General features: G+C 44.7%; 1 protein-coding gene across 1 annotated transcript in view; it reads left to right on the forward strand.

Moving 5' to 3' along the window:
- The first annotated feature begins 17491 nt into the window (after nt 1–17491).
- The window catches only part of LOC137536619 (pancreatic lipase-related protein 2-like), a 71350-nt gene continuing 62675 nt past the window's right edge, over nt 17492–26166 (forward strand). The window contains exons 1-2 of the mRNA XM_068258873.1: nt 17492–17538; nt 25728–25894. Coding sequence (XP_068114974.1) covers nt 25748–25894 — 147 coding nt within the window. The 5' untranslated portion in view covers nt 17492–17538; nt 25728–25747. The remainder of the gene's footprint in view (nt 17539–25727; nt 25895–26166) is intronic.

Consider the following 26166-nt stretch of genomic DNA (forward strand, 5'->3'; position numbering starts at 1 on the left):
TCATTTTTGTTTCAAGACTACTCCTCACGGTTTAGGGCCCCTAAAATGCCAGGGCAGTATAGGAACCCCACTAATGACCCCATTTTAGAAAGAAGACACCCCAAGGTATTCCGTTAGGAGTATGGTGAGTTCATAGAAGTTTTTATTTTTTTGTCACAAGTTAGCGGAAATTGATTTTAATTGTTTTTTTTCACAAAGTGTCATTTTCCGCTAACTTGTGACAAAAAATAAAATCTTCTATGAACTCACCATACTCCGTACGGAATACCTTTGGGTGTCTTCTTTCTAGAATGGGGTCATTTGTGGGGTTCCTATACTGCCCTGGCATTTTAGGGGCCCTAAACCGTGAGGAGTAGTCTTGAAACCAAATGTAGCAAAATGACCTGCGAAATCCTAAAGGTACTCATTGGACTTTGGGCCCCTTAGCGTACTTAGGGTGTAAAAAAAGTGCCACACATGTGGTACCGCCGTACTCAGGAGAAGTAGTATAATGCGTTTTGGGGTGTATTTTTACACATACCCATGCTAAGTGGGAGAAATATTTCTGTAGATGACAATTGTTTGATTTGTTTACACACAGTTGTCCATTTACATAGAAATTTCTCCCACCCAGCATGGGTATGTGTAAAAATACACCCCAAAACACATTATACTACTTTTCCTGAGTACGGCGGTACCACATGTGTGACACTTTTTTGCAGCCTAGGTGCGCTAAGGGGCCCAACGTCCTATTCACAGGTCATTTTGAGGCATTTGTTTTCTAGACTACTCCTCGCGGTTTAGGGCCCCTAAAATGCAAGGGCAGTATAGGAACCCCACAAGTGACCCCATTTTAGAAAGAAGACACCCCAAGGTATACCGTTAGGTGTATGGCGAGTTCATAGAAGATTTTATTTTTTGTCACAAGTTAGTGAAAAATGACACTTTGTGAAAAAAACCAATAAAAATCAATTTCCGCTAACTTTTGACAAAAAATAAAATCTTCTATGAACTCGTCATACACCTAACAGAATACCTTGGGGTGTCTTTTTTTCTAAAATGGGGTCACTTGTGGGGTTCCTATACCGCCCTGGCATTTTACAGGCCCAAAACCGTGAGTAGTCTGGAAACCAAATGTCTCAAAATGACTGTTCAGGGGTATAAGCATCTGCAAATTTTGATGACAGGTGGTCGATGAGGGGGCGAATTTTGTGGAACCGGTCATAAGCAGGGTGGCCTTTTAGATGACAGGTTGTATTGGGCCTGATCTGATGGATAGGAGTGCTAGGGGGGTGACAGGAGGTGATTGATGGGTGTCTCAGGGGGTGGTTAGAGGGGAAAATAGATGCAATCAATGCACTGGGGAGGTGATCGGAAGGGGGTCTGAGGGGGATCTGAGGGTTTGGCCGAGTGATCAGGAGCCCACACGGGGCAAATTGGGGCCTGATCTGATGGGTAGGTGTGCTAGGGGGTGACAGGAGGTGATTGATGGGTGTCTCAAGGTGTGATTAGAGGGGGGAATAGATGCAAGCAATGCACTGGCGAGGTGATCAGGGCTGGGGTCTGAGGGCATTCTGAGGGTGTGGGCGGGTGATTGAGTGCCCTAGGGGCAGATAGGGGTCTAATCTGATAGGTAGCAGTGACAGGGGGTGATTGATGGGTAATTAGTGGGTGTTTAGGGTAGAGAACAGATGTAAACACTGCACTTGGGAGGTGATCGGACGTCGGATCTGCGGGCGATCTATTGGTATGGGTGGGTGATCAGATTGCCCGCAAGGGGCAGGTTAGGGGCTGATTGATGGGTGGCAGTGACAGGGGGTGATTGATGGGTGGCAGTGACAGGGGGTGATTGATGGGTGATTGATAGGTGATTGACAGGTAATCAGTGGGTTATTACAGGGGAGAACAGATGTAAATATTGCACTGGCGAATTGATAAGGGGGGGTCTGAGGGCAATCTGAGCGTGTAGGCGGGCGATTGGGTGCCCGCAAGGGGCAGATTAGGGTCTGATCTGATGGGTAACAGTGACAGGTGGTGATAGGGGGTGATTGATGGGTGATTGATGGGTAATTAGTGGGTGTTTAGAGGAGAGAATAGATGGAAACACTGCGCTTGGGTGGTGATCTGATGTCGGATCTGCGGGCGATCTATTGGTGTGGGTGGGTGATCAGATTGCCCGCAAGGGGCAGGTTAGGGGCTGATTGATGGGTGGCAGTGACAGGGGGTGACAGGGGGTGATTGATGGGTGATAGGTGATTGGCAGGTGATTGACAGGTGATCAGTGGGTTATTACAGGGAAGAACAGATGTAATTAATGCACTGGTGAATTGATAATGGGGGGTCAGAGGGCAATCTGAGCGTGTGGGCGGGTGATTGGGTGCCTGCAAGGGGCAGATTAGGGTCTGATCTGATAGGTAAAAGTGACAGGTGGTGATAGGGGGTGATTGATGGGTGATTGAATTAGTGGGTGTTTAGAGGAGAGAATAGATGTAAACAATGGATTTGGGAGGTGATCTGATGTCGGATCTGCGGGCGATCTATTGGTGTGGGGGGGGGGGGGGTGATCAGATTGCCCGCAAGGGGCAGGTTAGGGGCTGATTGATGGGTGGCAGTGACAGGGGGTGATTGACGGGTGATTGACGGGTGATTGACAGGTGATTGACAGGTGATCAGGGGGGATAGATGCATACAGTACATGGGGGGGTCGGGGGGGGGGGGTCTGGGGAGAATCTGAGGGGTGGGGGGGGGGGGTGATCAGGAGGGAGCGGGGGGCAGGGGGTGGATAAAAAAAATAGCATTGACAGATAGTGACAGGGAGTGATTGATGGGTGATTAGGGGGATGATTGGGTGCAAACAGGGGTCTGGGGGGTGGGCAGGGGGGGGTCTGATGGGTGCTGTGGGCGATCTGGGGCAGGGGGGGGGAAATCAGTGTGCTTGGTGCAGATTAAGGTGGCTGCAGCCTGCCCTGGTGGTCCCTCCTCGGACATTGGGGCCACCAGGGCAGGAGGCAGCCTGTATAATACACTTTGTAAACATTACAAAGTGTATTATACACTTTGTATGCGGCGATCGTTGGGTTAACATCCCGCCGGCGCTTCTGTATGGCCGGCGGGATGTTGCGGCGGGTGAGCGGCGCCAGGCGGAGGCGGAGGATCGCGTCACGGATGACGCGATCGCTCCACCCATGCCCATACAAGGACCGCCGCATTTTGGCAATACGGCGGTCCTTGCGGCGTCCACTTCCCGGCCGCCAATTGTATATACGGCGGTCGGGAAGTGGTTAAGCGCTCCTTCCATTCAATTGGCCATAACTTTATCATTGCTTATCACACCTAAATGTTTTGTTTTTTGGCCACAAATGAGGCTTTTTGTGGGTGATACTTGTTTTCAGTAATTCATTTATTTTCTATGCTTTGTAAAGTGGAAAAAAATGAAAAAAAATTACACCATTTCTCCATTCTCTTCCCCTATAGTTTTAAAATAATGGTACTGTAGATAAAACCCACACATTTTATTTGCCCATCTGTCCTGGCTATCAGGGTATAAATTATGTTCCTAGTACAAGGTATGGCGACAATATATTATTTAGAAATAAAGGTGTATTTTTTCTGTATTGTGTTTTTCGTTATCTCACTGAACCCTATCTATAATTAGATGCCTTTATTTGCTAAAACAACAGTAATATACCCTCATAATATAACCTGAAGAGGATTGTGAAGGACCATATACAAAGTCTGAAATCATCTTTAACTGATGACCCCACAGGAGCATGGGAACAGCTACAGACCTTTTATAGGAAATTGCAGAGGATCTTAATTAAAAACAAGAAGAAAAAACTTCAGAGACTCAAAATAAAGAGTGGACACTTGGATACCGCAGCAGCAGAGAAAGAGCAACCTACAGGTGTCATTAACCTTTCCTCTTATCAGGCCACTGAAGCTGAAATGGCAGTACTGTCCAAGGGCCTGTCATTTTGCCCTGCAAAGCCCATAGACAAGATTGCACTCTGTGGTGATATGGAACAATTCTTCAGGAAGCTACGTCTCAAGGACCACTACTATGACAAGGAATCTTGCAACACTACTGATAATGAGCCAACACACACCAGATCCACAAAAAAACGCGGATGGACCCCTGCAGCTGGAAAAAATCCTACCCTGGACAAATACATCAACAAATTTAGACGCCAAATCTCTGACAGGGTTCTGAATAAAAGAAAAACACTGGCTCATAACATAACATTGCAAGAGCAACAAGCTATCACATCCCTTAAGGAGAATAAGGACATTATTATTAAGCCAGCGGATAAAGGGGGTGCCATAGTCCTCATCAACACCGGTGACTATATCCAGGAGGCACAAAGACAGTTGTCTAACACCATGCACTATGCCAAATTACAGGAGGACCCAACAAAAAGGTACAGGATGGCACTCAATAGGATGGTAAAGAAATTGCCCGTAAACACCAGGCTTCATGTACAGACTCTTATCCCGGAAAAGCCGAGAACCGCCTGCTTTTACATGCTTCCCAAAGTCCACAAAGAGGGGAACCCAGGCAGGCCCATAATCTCAGGGAATGGAACTCTCACAGAGAATATCTCAGGGTGGTTGGAAAACATTTTGAAGCCTCTAGTCTGTAAAAGACCCAGCTACATACAGGATACTACACACCTCCTGAACCAACTGGCAGCCATTGGCCCAGTGCCTGAAGGCACCATTCTTGCCACTATGGATGTAGAGTCTCTGTACACCAACATTCCCCACAATGATGGAATTGCGGCCTGTCGCAAATATCTTCAAGGTTTGGGCACACCTATAAACTCAATTGCTGGACTAATGAGATTCGTTCTCACACACAATTATTTCACTTTTGGGGAGGACCTCTATTTGCAGCAAATGGGAGTGGCAATGGGCTCACGGTTTGCACCGCAGTACGCAAATCTCTTCATGGCAAAGATTGAAGAAGAATACCTGAATACTTGTCGTATAAAACCCATGGCCTACTTCCGTTTTATCGACGACATCTTGATCATCTGGTCTGCAAGTGAGGAGGATCTTGTCCAATTTCACAGGAACTTCAATGCTTTCCATCCCACAATCAAACTGAAATTGAGCTACTCTCACAAGGAGATTAACTTTCTTGACACCACCATATACATCAGAGAGAACAGCTTACAAACGTCCATGTACCGCAAACCGACGGATCGTCCCACATACCTCAGGTATGACAGTTTCCACCCCAAACATATAAAGAATTCCATAATTTACAGCCAGGCAATAAGATGCAATCGGATCTGTTCTGACAAGGATGACAAAGACAAACACCTGGGTTACCTGAAGAAGAATTTCATAAAACAGGGATACAATCCTCTAATGGCTGAGACCCAAATCAGGAAAGCTAACAACATCCCTAGGACTCAGCTCCTGGAGTACAAGCAGAGCCAGGAAGAGAGCCGTGTCCCACTGGTAGTAACCTACAACCCACGCTTGGAAATCTTAAGAAAGATTGCAAAAGAACTTCATCCTGTTCTACACAAGGATCAGAGACTGAAAAAGATATTCCCTGAACCTCCCCTCCTTGCGTTCCGACAGCCACCCAATCTTAAGCAGATGATAGTGAGGAGTGCCTTAAATAGGCAAGAACAGAATGGAACATTCCCCTGCCGAGGGAAAACATGTGGGACCTGTGAATACATCCATTCCACTGACAGGATACTAATACCGGGTACACAACAGGAATACAAAGTACAAGGCACCTTTTCCTGCGACTCATCTAATGTGGTATACCTGATCATGTGTGCAAAATGCCCCAAAGGAATTTATGTGGGAGAAACAAGTCAACCACTGCGGGATCGCATGACACACCACAGATCCACTATTAACAGCAGGAAAAAGGATATTACAAATTATACTGATCTCCCAATACCAACACACTTTTGTTTACCTGGACACAGTTTAAGCGATTTTCGCGTCACTGTATTAATGGGTGGCTTCAAATCGGGAAACATGAGACTAACACAAGAAACTAAGTTTATACATTGGTTCAAAACTGTACAAGATGGTTTAAACAAGGACTCCAACTTCTTGTGCTGGTACGATGGGTTTTAAATGCCACAGTTCTTTTAATTTTAATTTTTCTATCTTTTCATTCATTTTTGTGCCATATGCTGTGTAAGATGGAATTCACTGTCACTATTCATTTTATTTGCTTTCAGGTGCTGGCTTTAAATGCCACAATTTTCTTAAGCTTAGAATTAATGGTGCATGTAACCAGGCCAGTTACTATTTGAATTCTGAATTTACGATGTCTCTTCATCACCAGAGTCTGCTTTATGTCATGTTGAGGATTCTATTGATCTTATCAATTTAGATAGGATGCCTGGGAAAGCCTCCTCAGTAACAGTTAAGGCATCTAATTACATTTATGTTTGCTAAAGAATGTTTCTCCTCTGTATGTCAGTGTATATAAGCTGTGCTTTTCAGTTCTGGTCAGGAACCAGTCCGACGAAGGCTTTTTATAAGTCGAAAGCTCACTGTTTATCCATCTCTAAGTTAGCCAATAAATGGTATCATCCTGATTCAAAACTTCTTGCATATACCCTCATGACATACATATTAAAAAAAGGTAACTATTTAAATATTTTCTTCTAAATGCTTTTAAAGTGTTTTAATTTGGTAATTATGGGGAAAGGGAGGAAATGGAAGGGGTTAATGCCTTTCTAATGTAATTTTTGTAGTGTATATAGTGTATTTTTAATTAATTTATTTTTTTACCACTAGATGTCCCCACACACTTTATTCTATGAGCTTTGAACAATAAACTATTTTATTCATTATGTTATTTTTGTTACAGTTCATCTTTAATATCCATTTTTATTTGCCGTTTTTATAATTGACATGTCTTAACCATTTACTGACATCCTAACATATTAAAACGTCATGCTTACCGCTATTAACAGCAACATGACGTTTTAATACGTCCCACGTTCCCGCCGATGCTACCGCCGTGTGTGCGCCGCTACCGCCACTCTTTCCGTCGGGCTTCCGTGCTGGGTGATTGGGGAAGAGGACAGAACGGTCCTCTACCCAATCGCAGTGCCTGGAGTGAATGGACGTCACCGCGAACAGCGGCTACGTCCATTCACAATAACAGGAAATGTAACAATTAAATAAAGTGAAGAAAAAAAAAATGAACATTTCCTATGAGTGTTCACTAGCGCCATCTTGTGGCCAAAAAGTATATTACACCTACAAAATACATTCATTTTCAAGTACATACAGATCTTAATAAAATTACACTTCCAACCCTCCACCCCCCCCCCCCCCCAAAAAAAAAACACTTGTAAAAAAAAAAATCAGCTAAAAATAAATAAATACATAGTTGTCTTAGGGACTCAGCTTTGTTAATTTATATTTTATGGGGGGAAATTAATTTTAATTTATTACATAGGGGCTTGTAATTATGGCCAGAATAAAAAAAACAACAACAGAAAAATAACACTTATATTTAAAAATAATATACTGTCGCCATACATTGTGATAGGGACATCATTTAAACTGTTTAATAATCGGAAGAACTTGGCAAATAAAACTTGTTTGTTTTATCCACAGGAGAATGTTTAATTTTAAAACTATAATGGTTGAAAACTGAGAAATAATGATTTTTTTTCTTTTTTTTTCTGTTTTTCTCATTAAAACGCATTTAGAATAAAAAAATTCTTAGCAAAATGTACTATCCACAGAAAGCCTAATTGGTGGCGAAAAAAACGAGGTATAGATCATTTACTTGTGATAAGTAGTAATAAAGTTATTAGGGAATAAAAGGGAGGAGCACTGACAACTGAAAATTGCTCTGGTCCGTTAGGATAAAAACCCTTGGGGGTGAACTGCTTAAAGTGTACCAGAGATGACATGTGACATGATGAAATAGACATGTGTATATACAGTGGCAAGCATACAGACACTTATGCTGTGCTCCTTTTCTTGTTTCTCTGCCTGAAAGACTTTATAATTAGCTATAGCGCTGACAGTTTTTTTTACCAGTCAGGACCCAGTCGGCTCACTGATAACAAATTACAGCTATAAAACACTTTCCTAAGCAGATGCCTGGGCTTTTTACTGTGAGGGGAAAAGATAAAAAGGACAATAGTTCATGTATTTTCACTCTGGGACTCTTGAGACACTGCAATTGAGCGGAGACTATGAAACATTAAATGAGCTTTGTAAATGTTTATACATAAAATAAATCCTTGATATATCTAAAAGAGTAGGACAGATCTAATTGTTTATCTCATTAGTTTATATTAAATCTCTGGTTCACTTTAAGTGCAAGGAAACAGGTTATGAAATGGTTAAAGCTGTGACAGGAGATTTGGATACAGAGAGGTAACTCCTGTCAGATTTGGATAACTTTCTAGTTAAAATCAATTTCAGCTCCACCCATGCATGGACTGCTTAAATAGAAATCACCCTATACTATTTCTTATCAGACTCAGTCCTCGGGCAAAGTGAGTAATGTCAGACTGGTATAAGCTTAGCTTTTCTGCTTCTCTTCCTAGTGCTTTCTGTTACTTCTTCTGCCTCTCCTCTAAATCTCCTCTCAGTTATGTCTCTCTTCCCTCCATTCTCTTCTGTCTCTCCTCTCTTCCTCTATCTTCACTCCCTTCTGTCTTTTCCCCTCACTTATGTCTCTTTTTTCTAGTCCGCACCTATTCAGTAGGAGACCTTGGGCAAGACACCCTCCTAGTGGCTGCAGCTCTGGCACTTTAAGTCCGCAAAGAGAAAAGCACAATATAAATGTTATTTGTCTTTTCTTTGTCCACTCTCTTATGTCTCTCCTCTCTTCCTCTATCTCCATTCTCTTCTCTCTCTTCTACCTTCACCTTCTTCTGTCTCTCCTCTGATCACTTTCATCTGTCTGTTTTGTCTGTTCACTCTCGCATTTCTTTTCACTCACTCCCGCCTTTCCTCTTTTCTTCTATCTTCTATTTGTTCTCTCTTCCTCTTTCTTCTCTGTTTACTGTTTATTATTTCTTCTTGTTCTCACGTTTCCTCTCTTTTTTCTCTAAGGCTGTTCAGAATTGCCAATTTTTGAATCTGACAGAATTCCAAATTCCACCTGGTAATTCTGATGAACATGCAATAAGAAAATTGTACATACTTTAGTACATAATGATATGGGCACATGTTACACTTTGGGGCAAACACACTCTACACATTAAGGATTGCAAATTTAAAGGGGGGGGGGGGGGGTGCTGAGTTCATGGTCAGGACCGCTTGGGGGAGGGGGGGGGGGAAGAGTTCCTGTGGCTGGAAGTCCTGTTGGAGAATTTCCTGAATCCGAAACTAGATAGTAGTAGGTTGAGGTAGCAATTGCCAGTATGGAAGGGAATGTGTGTGATCCTGTCGGCCCTGGATTGCAATCTGGTGTAGTGATGAAGGTCTATAGGGGGTTCTATATGGCCTTGATAACTGTGGCTTCTGCTTGTCACTCACGGAGGCGCCCACTTACCATACAATGCTAGGGGGGCATAAAATCAACTCAATGGTGGCGGAGTAGAAGCAGGTCAGAACGGTGCAAGACTTTGCAAACTTTTTCAGTTAGTGCAGGAAGAATAGCCATTCTAGATCTTTTTCTGTGTTCTGGAGATGTTCTCTCTTTTCCTTGGGTCACCAGAGATGGTAGTACCCAGGAGGTGAGCACTAGGGACTCTGGCAACCTCGGAACCCTCAATGAGAATCAGAGGGAGTTGGGGTGGGGTGGGGGGGGGGGGGGTGGCATTCCTGAAGTTGATGGTCAGTTCAACAGTTTTTGCTGAAGTGAGGACAAGCTTTTTATTGTCCGTACACCAGTTGCAGATCTCCTCAAATGCCGCAGACTTGGTGCTGTTTCTTGCAGGCCCCATTCTGCATTGATATGCATATCAATACTGGTAGAGACAAGAGAACACATGGACAGCGGGAGCCCGTTTTGGTGTAATAACGCCAGAAAATGGGCAAAAGGTGCTCGCCCGCACAACCTATCAGGAGCAAGGCAGTCACTACTTAAGGGACCAGGTAACAACACCCAGGCACTTTGGCGCCAGGTGTGTTGCTGACAGATTGCTGGTAAGCTCTTTTCCTTTTTATTCAATTTTACCCTCACATCTATTGCTTTTATGCGACGAAGTTTTGGATTTAAAACCCCATCCCTCCTTTATGGACAGACTATTTAAACTTTCTTTGATGTTTGTTGTTTGAAAATTATCAAGTTTATCTACCGGAGCAGCTTATCTCCCCTCCTTTTAAACTGCAGGCATATTCATTTCTTCATATACTCTTCCCTGCTACCCAAACCCACACTATCCCGGCCTTTCCTTTCCCACTTCCAAAGTCCACTTCCTCCCATTCCTTCCCCACATTCCTTATCCATCTATACGCACATTAAAACCCAAAAATAATCCCCCACAGCATGTCAACCACTTCAATACTCCCCCATAGCCTTCTGTAGCAAATAACGCATGTTTAAGAACAAACAGATTAACGATCATTTGAGCAGTTTTTTCTTACCACACACCAATACGTGCCTTTGTTTCTTTGTTTTTCCCCCCAATAGTGTACTCCTACTTCTACTACCTGAGGAAGCGGGCTCATACCCGCGAAACGCGTTGTATATCTATACCCTGGAGTGTACCAATAAATTTATTCTGTTTATATTACACAGTTTTTTGTGTCTGCTTGGAGGGGGCGGAGCCACCCTAGCCTCCTCAGCGAACTTTTAATTTTTTAATTACTGTTTTTATCCTGTTGGCGCCTCTGTTCAGCTTACATTGCACTTTACATCCACCCTTGGTGGAGGGGGATACCCTTTTTCTCATCTACAGAGAGCGACTTTTTAATCCTGAGTGGGGACAGGTCAAACTCCTCACCTGCTTTTACAGTGGTTACCTGGAGGTAACCCTGGTTTGTGAGTATAATTTTACTCTTTTATATTATACTAATTGCCAAAACTTACTACACCATATTGGGCTCTCGGTTCTCTCTCCTTTCGCATACATTCCTACTTGGCCTCCAAAAAGGTTTTGCGTCACAGCCAAGGGTGAGTACCTTACCAGTATAGGGTAGTAGAGATAAAATACACACAAAAGCAGGAAGCGCCTAAAAACAGAAAATACTGTAACTCACAGTAGAATTTTTACAAAAAAAGGTTCAACTTTTATTTAGTACTTTGGACTGCATAAATCAACCTTCACCAAACTTTCCAGATATCTTGCTAGAATTCTGCGGCAGAATGTCATTTTGCTAACTTTAAAAAAAAAAAAACTTTTTTCTTTGTAGTATTCAAAATCGATTTTCCCAAAAACTACAAGGTCTTTTTGGATTTTTTTCACTTGTTCCCACTATTCTCTTAAAGATACAGTGCGATGCGAAAGTTTGGGCAACCTTGTTAATTTTCATGATTTTGCTGTATAAATCGTCGGTTATTACGATGAACAATGTCAGTTAAATATATCATATAGGAGACACACACAGTGATATTTGAGAAGTGAAATGAAGTTTATTGGATTTACAGAAAGTGTGGAATAATTGTTTAAACAAAATTAGGTATGTGCATAAATTTGGGCACTACAAAAAAGAAATGAAATCAATATTTAGTAGTAGATCCTCCTTTTGTAGAAATTACAGCCTCTAAACACTTACTGTAGGTTCCAATGAGAGTCTGGATTCTGGTTGAAGGTATTTTGGACCATTCTGCTTTACAAAACATCTCTAGTTCGTTCAGGTTTGATGGCTTCCGAGCACAGACAGCTCTCTAACTCACGCTACAGATTTCCAATTATATTCAGGTCTAGGGAATGAGATGGCCATTCCAGAATGTTGTACTTGTTAATCTGCCTGAATGCCTTAGTGGATTTTGAGCAGTGTTTAGGGTCATTGTCTTGTTGAAAGATCCAGCCCTGGGGCAGCTTTAGCTTTGTCACTGATTCCTGGACATTGGTCTCCAGAATCTGCTGATGCTGAGTGGAATCCATGCATCCCTCAACTTTGACAAGATTCCCAGTCCCCTGCACTGGCCACACAGCCTCACAGCATAATGGAACCACCACCATATTTTACTGTAGGTAGCAGATGTTTTTCTTGGAATGCTGTGTTGTTTTTCCTCCATACATAACGCCCCTTGCTATGCCCAAATAACTTAATCTTAGTTTCATCAGTGAACAGCACCTTATTCCAAACTGAAGCTGGCTTGTCCAAATGTGCTTTAGCATAAAACGGCTCTGTTTGTGCTGTGGGTGGAGAAAATACTTTTTTTGCATCACTTTCGCGTACAGCATCTCCTTGTGTAAAGTGCACCGAATGGTTGAATGATGCACAGTGACTCCCTCTGCAGCAAGATGATGTTGTAGGTCTTTGGTGCTGGTCTGTGGGTTGACTGACTGTTCTCACCATTCCTTGCTTCTGTTTATTCGAGATTTTTCTTGGTCTGCTTTGAGCTTTAACTTGAACTGAGCCTGTGGTCTTCCATTTTCTCAATATGTTCCTAACTGTGGAAACGGACAGCTGAAATCTCTGAGACAGCTTTCTGTATCCTTCCCCTAAACCATGACGATGAACAATCTTTATCTTCAGGTCATTTGAGAGTTGTTTTGAGACCCCCATGTTGCTACTTTTCAGAGAAATTTAAAAGGAAGGAAACTTCCATTTAACCCCACTTAAATACTTTTTCTCATAATTGGATTTACCTGTGTATGTAGGTCAGGGGTCACTGAGCTTACCAAGCCAAGTTGAGTTCCAATAACTAGTTCTAAAGGTTTTGGAATCAATAAAATGACATGCCCAAATGTATGCACCTGCCTAATTTTATTAAAACAATTATTGCTTACTTTCTGTAAATCCAATAAACTTCATGTAACTTCTCAAATATCACTGTGTGTGTCTCCTATATGATATATTTAACTGACATTTTTTATCGAAACAACCAACGCTTTATACAGGAAAATAATAAAAATTAACAAGGTTGCCCAAACTTTCGCATCCCACTGTACATGGCAAATTTGGTGAAGATGGCATCTATGACAGTGTTGCTTGTGAATTTTCGCCAAAGTCATTTTCGCATCGAAAATCCCATTTTCGATTTCGCCGAATTTTCGCGAAAATAATGACTATTTTCGCTTCAAAGCTAATAATGACTATTTTCGCCTAAAGTCCGTTTTTTCGCGTTAAATATCTAAGCCCCCTTACAAGCTAGAATCACCAAATTTTAAGGATATATTAGGGAGATATGTGGGTACAAGAAGAAAATTTTTTTGCAAAAAGACCTTATAGTTTTTGAGAAAATCGATTTTAAAGTTTCAAAGGAAAAAAGTTTACATTTAAATGTAGTAAATGACAGTTACTGTAGCAAACCTAGCGGTAGTGTAAATTTAGTAATATCAAAAGAAAGGGCCAAGTGCAAAGGGCCAAGTGCAAGTGCCATGGGCCAAGTGCAAACGTGCAAAGGGCCAAGGGCCAGCGCAAAAGGGCCAAGTGCCAGCGCAAAGGGCCAAGTGCCAGCTGCCAGCGCAAAGGGCCAAGTGCCAAGTGCCAGCACAAAGGGCCAAGTGCAAGCGCAAAGGGCCAAGTGCCAAGAGCAAGCGCAAAGGGCCAAGTGCCAAGTGCAACCGCCAAGGGCCAAGTGCCAGCACAAAGGGCCAAGGGCCAAGTGCAAGCACAAAGGGCCAAGTGCCAAGTGCAAGCACAAAGGGCCAAGTGCCAAGTGCAAGCACAAAGGGCCAAGTACCAAGCACAAGCACAAAGGGCCAAGTGCAAGCGCCAAGGTCAAAGTGCAAAGGGCCAAGTGCAAAGGGCTAAGTGCAAAGGCCCGTGCAAAGGGCCATGCAAAGTGCAAAGGGCTATAACTATAAAGTGCAAGACCTTATAGTTTTTGAGAAAAACGATTTAAAGTTTCAAAGGAAAAAAGTTTACATTTAAATGCAGTAAATGACAGTTACTGTAGCAAACCTAGCGGTAGTGTAAATTTAGTAATATCAAAAGAAAGGGCCAAGTGCAAGTGCCATGGGCCAAGTGCCAAGTGCAATCTGCCAGCGCAAAGGGCCAAGTGCCAGCGCAAAGGGCCAAGTGCCAGCGCAAAGGGCCAAGTGCCAGCTGCAAAGGGCCATGCAAAGTGCAAAATGCCAAGTGCAAGAGCAAAGGGCCAAGTGCAAGCGCAAAGGGCCAAGCGCAAAGGGCCAAGTGCAAAGGGCCAAGTGCAAGCGCAAAGGGCTAAGTGCAAAGGGCTAAGTGCAAAGGGCCATGCAAAGTGCAAAGGGCCATGCAAAGTGCAAAGGGCCATGCAAAGTGCCAAGTGCACTTTGCATTTAACACTTTGCACTTGGCACTTGGCACTTTGCATTTAACACTTTGCACTTGGCACTTGGCACTTTGCATTTGACACTTTGCATTTGACACTTTGCACTTGGCACTTTGCATTTGACACTTTGCATTTGACATTTTGCACTTGGCACTTTGCATTTGACACTTTGCATTTGACACTTTGCACTTTGCATTTGACACTTTGCACTTGACACTTTGCATTTGACACTTTGCACTTTGCATTTGACACTTTGCACTTGGCACTTTGCATTTGACACTTGGCCCTTTGCACTTGGCCCTTTCATTTGATATTAGTAAATTTACACTACCGCTAGGTTTGCTACAGTAACTGTCATTTACTGCATTTAAATGTAAACTTTTTTACTTTGAAACTTTAAAATCGATTTTCTCAAAAACTATAAGGTCTTTTTGCAGAATTTTTTTTCCTCTTGTACCCACATATCTCCTTAATATACCCTGAAAATTTGGTGATTCTAGCTTGTAAGGGGGCTTAGATATTTAACGCAAAAAAAACAGACTTTAGGCGATTTTTCGCCTTCCGAAACGAAAATAGTCATTATTTTCGCGAAAATTCGGTGAAAAGAATATTTGCATTTTCGCTCATCACTGAGGGCTTTGCAATCAACCCTGGAAGTTGGCGGTATTAACTCTAATGTATTGGCGGAATTCTGTTGAATTTCACCCCGCATTCCGAATTCCACATTGAGAGTTGGAATACCGGTTTCTGATGCAGAAATTGGAAATCAGAATTCCATAGAATTCTGAAACTCATCCCTAATTTTCTTTACTGGCTCTCCTGTATTCACAATCTCTCTATTTCACTATCTCATTCCTCTTTCATTAAAGAGAATCTGTATTGTTAAAATCACACAAAAGTAAACATACCAGTGCGTTAGGAGACATCTCCTATTACCCTCTGTCACAATTTCGCCGCTTCTCGACGCATTAAAAGTGGTTAAAAACAGTTTTTAAAAGTTTGTTTATAAACAAACAAAATGGCCACCAAAACAGGAAGTAGGTTGATGTACAGTATGTCCACACATAGAAAATACATTCATACACAAGCAGGCTGTATACATCCTTCCTTTTGTATCTCAAGAGATCATTTGTGTGTTTCTTTCCCCCTGCAGCTATCTTCCACTGAAGTGTCAGGCTGTTTCTTCCTGCAGAGTGCAGACAGCTCTGCCTGTATGTAATTCCTCAGTATGTGAAAGCCCAGCCAGCTCAGAGGAGGATTTATCCAGCTTGTAAAAGATAAGAGAGAAGAGAGAAGCTGCCCTAATCTAAATAGTGCAGAGAGGGTTCTGGAGGGGGGAGATGCATCACAGAACCACAACACTGAAGAACTTGGCAGCCTTCCAGACACAGGCTGACAAGTCTGACAAGAGAGAGATAAGTTGATTTATTACAGAGATGGTGATAGTAGAACGTGCTGCAGTAAGCCAGAACACATTAGAATAGCTTTTGGAACTTGTAGGATGATAAAAAACAGGATGCAATTTTTATTACGGAGTCTCTTTAACTCTCATATCTGCTTTCTCTCCTTTCTTCCCGACCTTCCAGTTGTCCTCTCTGCTCTCTCTTCTGTTTCTACTCTCCCATCTTCGATCTCCTTCAGTTATTTCTGCGTTTCTCTTAATACTTTGCCTAAGGACTTGTACATGCTTGCAGCCTTGGTTACCTGAAAAGATTTTTAGTCATTGTTTTGAGTGCCTTTGCAAAGTGTTTATAATTGTGTCCCCTGATGCCTGCTAACTTCTCGCTAGCAATCAGTCATGCTTGAAGAATATTCCTAATCACAGCTGCTATACCCTCCACAGATGCTGGCAGTTTACTCCCGATTACCCCCCACCCCCACACCTCTATAGAACATTAGAACCCCAACTTTTCCCCCCAAATGTAAATGTTTCCACCTGTCTATCAGAGCTGGGACAAGGTCCACCAGCACCCAAGGCTGAGAAACAAAGTGCGTCCCTCTATCCCTCCCACCCCAGCCGTCACACACTGATTGCTATTAGACTAATAGGTGCCCCAGGGTCCCCAACACCTTAATCTCTAGTTATCTGGCTTGCAGTCACTGCCATGTATCTCTGCTTCCACACAATAGGGGAATGATAGCTGAGTGAGTTGTGCGCCCCCTCCTACACTGCACCCTGAGGCTGAAGCCTCTCTAGCCTCTGGCTCAGCCCGGCCCTGTCTATGCATTTATACTTAACCTGCTCACTATCACCCGCTGTGGTGCCCATCCATCTTCTGGTTCCTTTGTTAGCACCTCATGCGCTGCCCTAGTATAGCACATAGGGCACATGTGTGACAAGGAGCAGCAATGGAGGTGGCAGATGCGGCGTTACAAGGCTCTCCCTGCTGCCACTAAACACTGAGGCGGCGTTAAATACTATTCTCCCCCGAGTTGTCACAACTTGGAAGGAGATGTAATTCGGGTCTGGCAGCAGCTGCTATGATGACGCCCAGCTTCAGCGCCGAACCTGCTTTCCTATATTTAACCCACAGGAGCCTACAGGCACAGATGTCCTGGCACCTTAGACTTCACCCTCCATGACCCTACAAACCCCCACCGAACCGCACCACAAGTGTGCTGGCTGACCCAGCTGTCACTTTCTCCTTATTTTCTCTTCCGGTTACAAGTGCCCCTTAATATTGAGGAAACTTCTGGCTACCTAATACTAAGCATCTACAGGTGCACCCAAGTTTTAGGTAGCGAGAGGAACCTCAGTATTAAGCATCTAGAGGTACCCCCAAGTTTTAGGTAGAACATAGGAACCTAAGTATTGAGAAGCTAGAGGTGCCCCCAAATGAAGGGAGATCTCTTCAGTGGAATGCCGAGAGCAGGGTGAGTAACCTCTCATTTACACTCTGCTAGCGACTCTGCACAGGGAAGGAGGGAGGCACTCGGGAAGAGGATTGTGTCCCCTTTACATCATCAGGCGCCTGTAGGCACTATGGTAAATCCGGCCCTAGATATGGATGGAGTTTATTAAACTGAATCAGTTGGGCGGGTTTCTTGTATCTCTAAATACCACTGGAGTTATCTCTTTAAGATATTCAACCTCTCTGTTCCACCCCAGCTATAAAATGTTTCTCCAGTCTAATAGTAGTTAAATTCTGTAAAGTGTGTGTCTTTTCCCCCCTCTTAGATGATTGGCAAGCTGCTTCTTGTGCTTTCCTTAGCTGTCACTCTAGGAGGGTGTAAGTATTCTTTAATTTTTTATTTTAATTTATAAATGATTTATATATATATTTATTTCAATATGCCTCCCATTCCTAGTGTGTCCCTACCCACTCCCTTTAGATTGTAAGCCTCTGGCAGGTAGAGATGGCCTGAACTGTTTGCTGGCTAGGCTAGCAGCAGGGGCAAACCCAGAATTTTCAAGGGGGGGGGGATTCCTGAAAGGTCTGCTTCAGCCACGCACAATACAGTATAATAATATGGTAGGACATCATGCTGGGTACACATAAAGGAATTTCCCATCCGAAGGACAGGATCTGACAATTATTTCCTAAATGTCCGACCTGCTCCCGATCGACAACGGGATCGATCAGGAGCAGTTTGGATACAGATAATAATGAGGACAGCCGACATTGGTAATGAAGGGGAAAGTGAAGCATTCACACAGCAGGGCACAGGGCTGTGCTCATACCTGACTCTGTTACGTTCCCCAGAGCTGCTCCATGCTCTGTACATACACTGCTGCTACATCCAAAGTCAACTGTAGCAGGGAAAGAAAGGGAGCAGTGCTGTGAGCTGCAGGATATCTGCATATATTCTGGTGTCTCAACTTTTGCTTCTCCCCATGAGCAGTATTCTGCGAACATCGGCTGTTTGCATTTACAGCAAACAGCGCGCATTTGGCGTGTTCAACCCACCCCCTATACATCATCATTGAGCTAAAGTTTGACCCTTACCTCACAGTCAGCAGACACATGCCAGCCAATCAACTACTAGCACCCCTTCCTGGACCCACCATCCCCTATCAAAAAGCAGTTGCAGTGGCCATATTGGATTCATTCTCTGCTGGCTGCTGACTGTTAGTGAGAGCAGGGTCAGACTAGCTGCAGATAGGTAGGGAAAGCATTAGCTAGGCCTGTGTTCTTATTCCTCACTTGCTGTGAAAGCACCTCAAACAGCCCTTTTTAGGGCTAGCACATCTGTCTCCTGTGTTTTTTTTTGTGCGACACCCCACAGCCCACTGACTCCCAGAGATGTGTGCACACTACTGCTGTTGCTACATTAAGTTGCACGCACAGAACCACTCCAGTGCATTATTATTTCACTGTATTCTGATAGTACTATTTCATTTCTCTGTGTGTGACAATCCACAGCCCACTGACACCCAGAGCTGTGCACAATCGGATTTCTGCACTTTAGGGATTAAAACCCAACTTTTTGGTGGGACTTTTGGCATGGATCCCCCTCTGGCATGCCACAGTCCAAGTGTTAGACCCCAGGAAAAAAGTTTTTCATCACTTTGATGGCCAGAAACAGTCCTTGTAGGTTTTAAAATTCGCCTGCCCATTGAAGTCTATGGCGGTTCGCTGAGTTCGCGAACATTTGCAGAAGTTCCCATTCACCATTCATGAATGGAAAATGTGATGTTCACTACATCTCTACTGGCAGGGTTCTCCCTCCTATTATATCCCTTTCTGCAGACTTGACCTATGTGGTCTCTAAGGTGACAATACATCTGTCGACTTGGAGGCTGATCGACCATCCGACTCGATCATTACTACTTAAAAACGGATGAAAATCAGTGCTGCCAAGAGCAGGCCCAATCGACCAATGTATCAATTGGAGATTCTGGGAAATCTCATGCCGATGTGCTCGTTAGGGTGCGCAATGCTAGCTACATATGTCGTGTTCGACTGTCATGTAAACCAGTGTTTGTGGGTTTAAATTTCTTTTTTGCAGCTTCCAAGATGCGGTTGATGAGGTGAGTGGTTAGGGAGGGGACCTACGATTACGTCCGACCGAGGCTTCCCACCTGAGTGCTAGAGATGGCTCAAACCTCATATTTTGGGTCCGCGCACCGCGGACGCGCACTTCCGCAAGAGTCTGCAAACTGGTGAACTCGGCAAACTGCAATAGCTTAGCTAAGCTTATATTGGACCCCAGGCTGTGTTGTACTCCTGCTGTTTATTGCCTGAAGAAGTGGGGTTGTTCCTGCGAAATGTGTTGCAAATTGTTTCTAGGAGTATGTGAATAAATCTGTCATTTCCATAATCGACAGCATCGTGTATGTTTTGGGTTGGCTGGTCCACCACCGCCTCCCGAACATTTTAACAATTTTAGCGAATTTTATGCTTTTGGTGGAGAGGTGTTACACCCTCCTTTTCTCCTCCCCACAGAGAGCGACATGTTAGGCCTGAGTGGGGACAGGCCAAAACTCCTCACCTGACTCTACAGTGGTTGCCTTAGCGGTAACCCTGGTTTGTAAGTATAAATACTTACGTTTCATTTTTTTTTCTCCTCTTTTCCAATACATACTGCACTATATCGAGCTCTCGGTTTTCTGTTTTTTGCCCAAATTCAAAGCCGAAATGAGATTGCTGCTGAGGTAACACACCACGTTGCCGATCTCCAGTTGGTGCGGGGTCAGCCACTGATCCACCTGTTTGTTCATAGTGGCCAGGAGTGCTGATCCGGTGTGACTCTCAGATTTGAGGCTGCAGTATTGATTAGGTAGGTAGGTAGGTGCTGCAGTATAGATTAGGTAGGTAGGTAGGTGCTGCGGTATAGGTTAGGTAGGTAGGTAGGTGCTGCATTGTAGATTAGGTAGGTAGGTGCTGCAGTATAGATTAGGTAGGTAGGTAGGGGCTGCAGTATAGGTTATGTAGGTAGGTGCTGCAGTATAGATTAGGAAGGTAGGTAGGTAGGTGCTGCAGTATTGGTTAGGTAGGTGCTGCAGTATAGGTTAGGTAGGTAGGTGCTGCAGTATAGATTAGGTAGGTAGGTAGGTGCTGCAGTATAGGTTAGGTAGGTAGGTAGGTGCTGCAGTATAGGTTAGGTAGGTAGGTGCTGCAGTATAGGTTAGGTAGGTAGGTAGGTAGGTGCTGCAGTATAGATTAGGTAGGTAGGTGCCTGCAGTATAGGTTAGGTAGGTAGGTGCTGCAGTATAGATTAGGTAGGTGCTGCAGTATAGATTAGGTAGGTAGGTAGGTAGGTGCTGCAGTATAGGTTAGGTAGGTAGGTAGGTGCTGCAGTATAGATTAGGTAGGTAGGTGTTGCAATGTAGGTTAGGTAGGTAGGTGCTGCAGTATAGGTTAGGTAGGTAGGTGCTGCAGTATAGATTAGGTAGGTAGGTATGTGCTGCAGTATAGGTTAGGTAGGTAGGTGCTGAAGTATAGGTTAGGTAGGTAAGTGCTGCAGTATAGATTAGGTAGGTAGGTAGGTGCTGCAGTATAGGGTAGGTAGGTAGGTGCTGCAGTATAGGGTAGGTAGGTAGGTGCTGCAGTAAAGGGTACGTAGGTAGGTGCTGCAGTATAGATTAGGTAGGTAGGTGCTGCAGTATAGATTAGGTAGGTAGGTGCTGCAGTATAGATTTGGTAGGTAGGTAGGTGCTGGAGTATAGATTAGGTAAGTAGGTAGGTGCTGCAGTATAGATTAGGTAGGTAGGTGCTGCAGTATAGATTAGGTAGGTGCTGCAGTATAGATTAGGTAGGTAGGTGCTGTAGTATAGATTAGGTAGGTAGGTAGCCGGGTGCTGCAGCGTGGTGGGAGCAGGCATAGTAATAACTCACCTTTTTTCAGCAGAATAGCCGATCTCACACTGCTTCAATGTACTTCCTTTCCCGGCATCTGTCTCAGTAACAGCGCCCCCTGTGTTGACATGCGGAACATCATCACAGGGGGCACTGTTACTGAGTCAGATGCCGGGAAAGGAAGTACATTGAAGCAGCGTGGGATCGGCTGAACGAAGATGAGTTATTATTATACCCGCTCCTACCACCTCTGCGCCCAGCTCCTGCCGCAACAATCCAGCGCCCCGGGCGATTGCACGTATCGCACGCCCATAGAAACGGGGCTGGTGGTGGGGGTGGGGGGGTGGGGGTATGCAGTAGTAATCACAGTGTGTGTAATCACAAAGAGGCACACAATCGGTGTCAAATACACAGCAGCTGTTTGTGTGTGTGTATCCCTGGGCTGTGTACTTTATTAACGCACTCAGAGAGATATCCAATATAGTACTTTCAATCACAAATACAGTTGCAAGCTAAGCACTGCTTATGATAGACAGTTTGCTGGCTTGTAATAGATAGAAGACGATAGCAGAACTGCAAGGCCGAGCAATGACTGTGGCCTGCCCTGTATGCAGTGTCTGACACACACACACACACACACACACACACACACACACACACACACACACACACACACACACACACACACACACACACACACACACACACACACACACACACACACACACACACACACACACACACACACACACACACACACACACACACACACACACACACACACACACACACACACACACATTTTTGTTTTGGGGGGGTTTCAGCAATGAAGAAAAGCCTAGCTAACTGTCCCTGTCTCTCTGTGGGCTGTATGCAGTGTCACCCACAAAAGGGAGCTGTGGTATAGTATGTTCAATCACAGGTAGAGTGTGCTGTCACACAGGTACAGTGGAAAGGTATGCACTGGTATAACAGAGTGTGCTGCCAGTGGTGGGACTACAAATCCCAGCTGGCCTGGCTGGCAACTGTCTGTGCGTTCTATGTATGCAGTGTTACCCACAAAGACAGCTATGCTTTAGTAAGTTACATCACAACTACAGTGAAAAGATATGCAATGGTATGGTAATATGGTGTGGGACTACAAATCCCAGCTGGCCTGACTGGCGACTGTCTGTGGGCTTTATGTACACAGTGTCACCCATAAAGACAGCTATGCTTTAGTAAGTTAAATCACAAATATCAGTGAAAAGATATGCAATGGTAATACAGAGTGTGGGCCTGGCACAGTACAGCAACTAGGCCCAGCTGTGACAGGGCTGTATGTATGCAGTGTCTGTGGTCACACACACACACACAAAAAAAAAACAGATCAGAAGAATATTAGCTCTCAAAAGAGCTTTTTGTGGAGTGCTTTCAGCAACAAGATTGATCGAGGAGCAAGCTAACAACAGCCTAACTAACGCTTTCCCTAGCTCTCCAGCAAGCTCTCCCTCCTCTCACTATAGAAAGATCAGCAGACTGAGAACATGACGGACGCTGTGGTGTTTTTATAGGGGGGGGGGGGGGGGGGGGGGGCGGGGGTCCGTGGGTTAGTGCAGCCTAATTGGCTGCCATGTGTCTGCTGATTGTGATGTAGAGGGTCAAAGTTTAGCCCAATGACGAGGTATAGGAGGTGGGTTTGAACGTGCTATGTATTCGCTACCCGCCGCAGGTAGCTTATATCTGTGCGAACTACCCGCCGGGCGTATCGTACGGGCCATCTCTACTGAGTGCTGCCTAATTTATACAATGTACACACAGAGAACGCTGTGCACCTTCCTTCAGTATGTTTATTATTTCCGTTTCACAGCCAACAGCCAGCATGGATGACATTTGGAAAAAAGGAATTGCCAAACCTGGATCGATGAGGGTGCCGGGGTGAGCAGGGAAGAGGTGACCGGGGGATGTGTGGACACATCCCCCGGTCACCTCTTCCCTGCTCACCCCGGCACCCTCATCGATCCAGGTTTGGCAATTCCTTTTTTCCAAATGTCATCCATGCTGGCTGTTGGCTGTGAAACGGAAATAATAAACATACTGAAGGAAGGTGCACAGCGTTCTCTGTGTGTACTTTGCATTTGAATTTGTGCTCTGCACTACCCCAAAGCTTGCTGCACTTCCCAATGTTTGGACTGTGAGCTAACTGTTGGGTGCTGCTGAATGGGTGATGCTTAATGCAGGTATATTGGAGCTAGCTGTACCCCCCACGTAACCAGCTGTGTGCCAAGTGTCGTTTCTTCACTGGAGTGTACTAATTTATACAATTCCTGCTAGAGCCCCCCTGCCCATACATTTATACTTTATCTGTCTTGCTGCCCACTGACTGTCCGTGCTGTATTTCTGCACTGTACTTCCTCATTGGCGCCCCATGTGACTAACAGAGGCTGATTTCTTTTTGATAAAATCTGATCAGAGAGGGATTTGTTGCCTGCCCATATACTGCAGAGTGATTCCTGATGGAATCAGCCTAACGACCCCACCTCTGCCACTTCACTGCCCCCCCCCCCCCCCCGGAGTAATGTGTAAATTCTCACTGGCGCAACTTCTGGCATCCTTCACGCCTGGTGCTTGGTATAGGCACTCGGTAATTGGGATGACAGCGGAGGATGCCAGGAGTCACGTCAGTGGGACAGTTGAGGATTTATACAGCACAGTTACCAGGGGCAGGGGCAAAACAATACACCCTGGAAGGGGGGCGGCAGGGGGTCCAGAAACCACAGGGGGAGCCCGTGGGGAAGAAGTTTCTTTTCCCTGTCTTGAGAGACTGACAAAGGGGACGTAGAGTTAAAAAAACAAAAACTATCTGCTCTCTGCACAATTGTTCTAATGACTACATCTGCTCATCCACTGATTAGGAATCATACAAACTTTTGCAAAGATTTGTAGACAGTTCCTATTCAAAGTGTAGAAGGCTTTTGTATACAGCGTCCTGCCCCCAACCTCTCTACCCCTCCCCAAGTGTTCTGTACTGTAGTGATGCTGGAGGAGTCTGCAGAGCCAGTTCTGCTCCATCAGAGATGGAGAAAGTGAGTATAATAAGCTGCGGCTGTCAGCACACTTGTGTGTCGATTTCTGTATGTGTTTTCTGCACACCACGTGTGTCTGTATGTGTGAAAACATGCACGTTTTATCACAGAAGCGAATGTAATTGAGAAAATGTGTGCAGTGCTTCACTGCTGTCCGTTTTTATCTGCATGGGGTAAACACATCCAAGTGTGTACCCTCCAACTGAATAACATTGGTTCTCAGTTTACCTGTGCAGAAAGCAGGGAGAGGGGGCCCCATCCAAAGTTTTACAGGGGGGCCCAGTGATTTCTAGTTATGCCCCTGACCAGGGGGGACATTTTACACTTGGGGGGACAGCGGGGGATTGTCATGTGCATTGGTCATCGTGACATACCACCAAGCATCTGATCAAGCACTTTTGACTGAGCATGTTGGAATATATCGGTCGAATCATTGATCGGACCGACATGTTGCGGCACCAATTTGCATCCGGTTTGATAAAATTATTGAATCGGGAGGTCGATCGGCTCACAGCATCACTAAATGTTTGGCCACCTTTACTGTACAGAAATAAATTAAGGCAAAAACTTTTTTCCTCCATGCGTAGATCATGTTCCCTATTACTTTGCACAGCCTTCTGGCTGATGACACGTCTGTTGCTATGTGAAGGGGACAGAGAGAGCAGGGCCAGGCCGAGGCAGAGGCGAGAGAGGCTCCAGCCATGGGACGCTGTGTAAGAGGGACGCACAACTCAGCCTGCTATTATTCCCCTATTGTGTTTGAAGCAGAGATAAACAAGAAAAGATAGCTAGAGATTGAGGTCTTGTGGGCCCTGGGGCGCCTTTTAGTCTATTAGCAGTCAGTGTGTGACGGCTGGGGTGGGAGGGATGGAGGGGCGCAATTTGGTATCTCAGCCTTGGGAGCTGGAGGACCTTGTCCCGGCTCTGAGAGACACAATGAGGAGTGTGCGATGGAGCAGCTTCCAGTGGGCGAGGGAGCGATGAGAACACTTCTGTCATGCGGTGCTTGGCCATCGGCATCGTTAAAGATCTTTAGCGATCATCATATGGCCATTGTACACATGCTGGTCTGACATCCTATACTCTGCAATGGTGGCCATTATCATCCGCCACGCCCAAGTTCAGACCAGCATGTAAAGGTAGCTTTAGGTGTCTTTTCTCCAGACCAGTGGTGTAGCAATAGGGGTTGCAGAAGTAGCGACCGCATCGGGGCCCTTGGCCCAGAGGGGCCCCGTGGGGCTCTTTCTCAACCAAAGTATTAGCTGTTTATTGGTCATGTGGTGGTAATAATTACTTCTATAGATGCTTTGAATAGTAGTAATCATTAACAAACTGTTCCCCATCCCCTTCTTACACCTCTGACACTGTGGATGACCTTGGCAGGTTTTGGTGCGCCGTATCAATTGTTATATAACGAGTGGTTGGGGGGCCTCAATGTAAAGCTTGCACTGGGACCCACTGCTCCTTAGCTACGCCACTGCTCCAGACTAAATAAACCAACATTTATCTAACCTTTTCTGGTGGGGTGATATGTGTTTTTATTGGAGAAGATGGGCAAATCTGCAAGTTCATATATTTTTTGCATCAAGCTGAGATTGTTTATTCTATGTACAGCTTTGAAACTTTGCACTGAGATGTGCTATGGGGAGCTGGGATGTTTCTCCAACTGTCCTCCTTATGGATTCACCCCAGAGAGGCCCATCGGTCTGTTTCCATGGCCACCAGAGATGGTCAGGACCCGCTTTCTGCTTTTCACCAGAGAGAATCTTAATCGCTTTCAGGTAAGTTTTCTCCTAATTTGAATGCTTGGCTTAGAAGGAGGTATGTAACATGGTAAAGTTGGTTATTTTATATCTGGCTTTCCTTAGTCCTCAGGGCTCTCTGGTTTCCTTCCGCATTCCAAAAACATAGCTGGTTCCCCCAAAACTCTAAAAACTCTAGACTGGGATTAGAGGCATTTGGTTTCACAGTTAGTAATGGGCAGAGGTAGCTCCAGGGGGCTTTCCAGTGCTATACTGTAAGGTACTTGCCGTTATGTAGACATTAGATTTGA

This window comes from Hyperolius riggenbachi, chromosome 10 (assembly GCF_040937935.1).
Source record: "Hyperolius riggenbachi isolate aHypRig1 chromosome 10, aHypRig1.pri, whole genome shotgun sequence".
Classification (NCBI taxonomy): Eukaryota; Metazoa; Chordata; class Amphibia; order Anura; family Hyperoliidae; genus Hyperolius; species Hyperolius riggenbachi.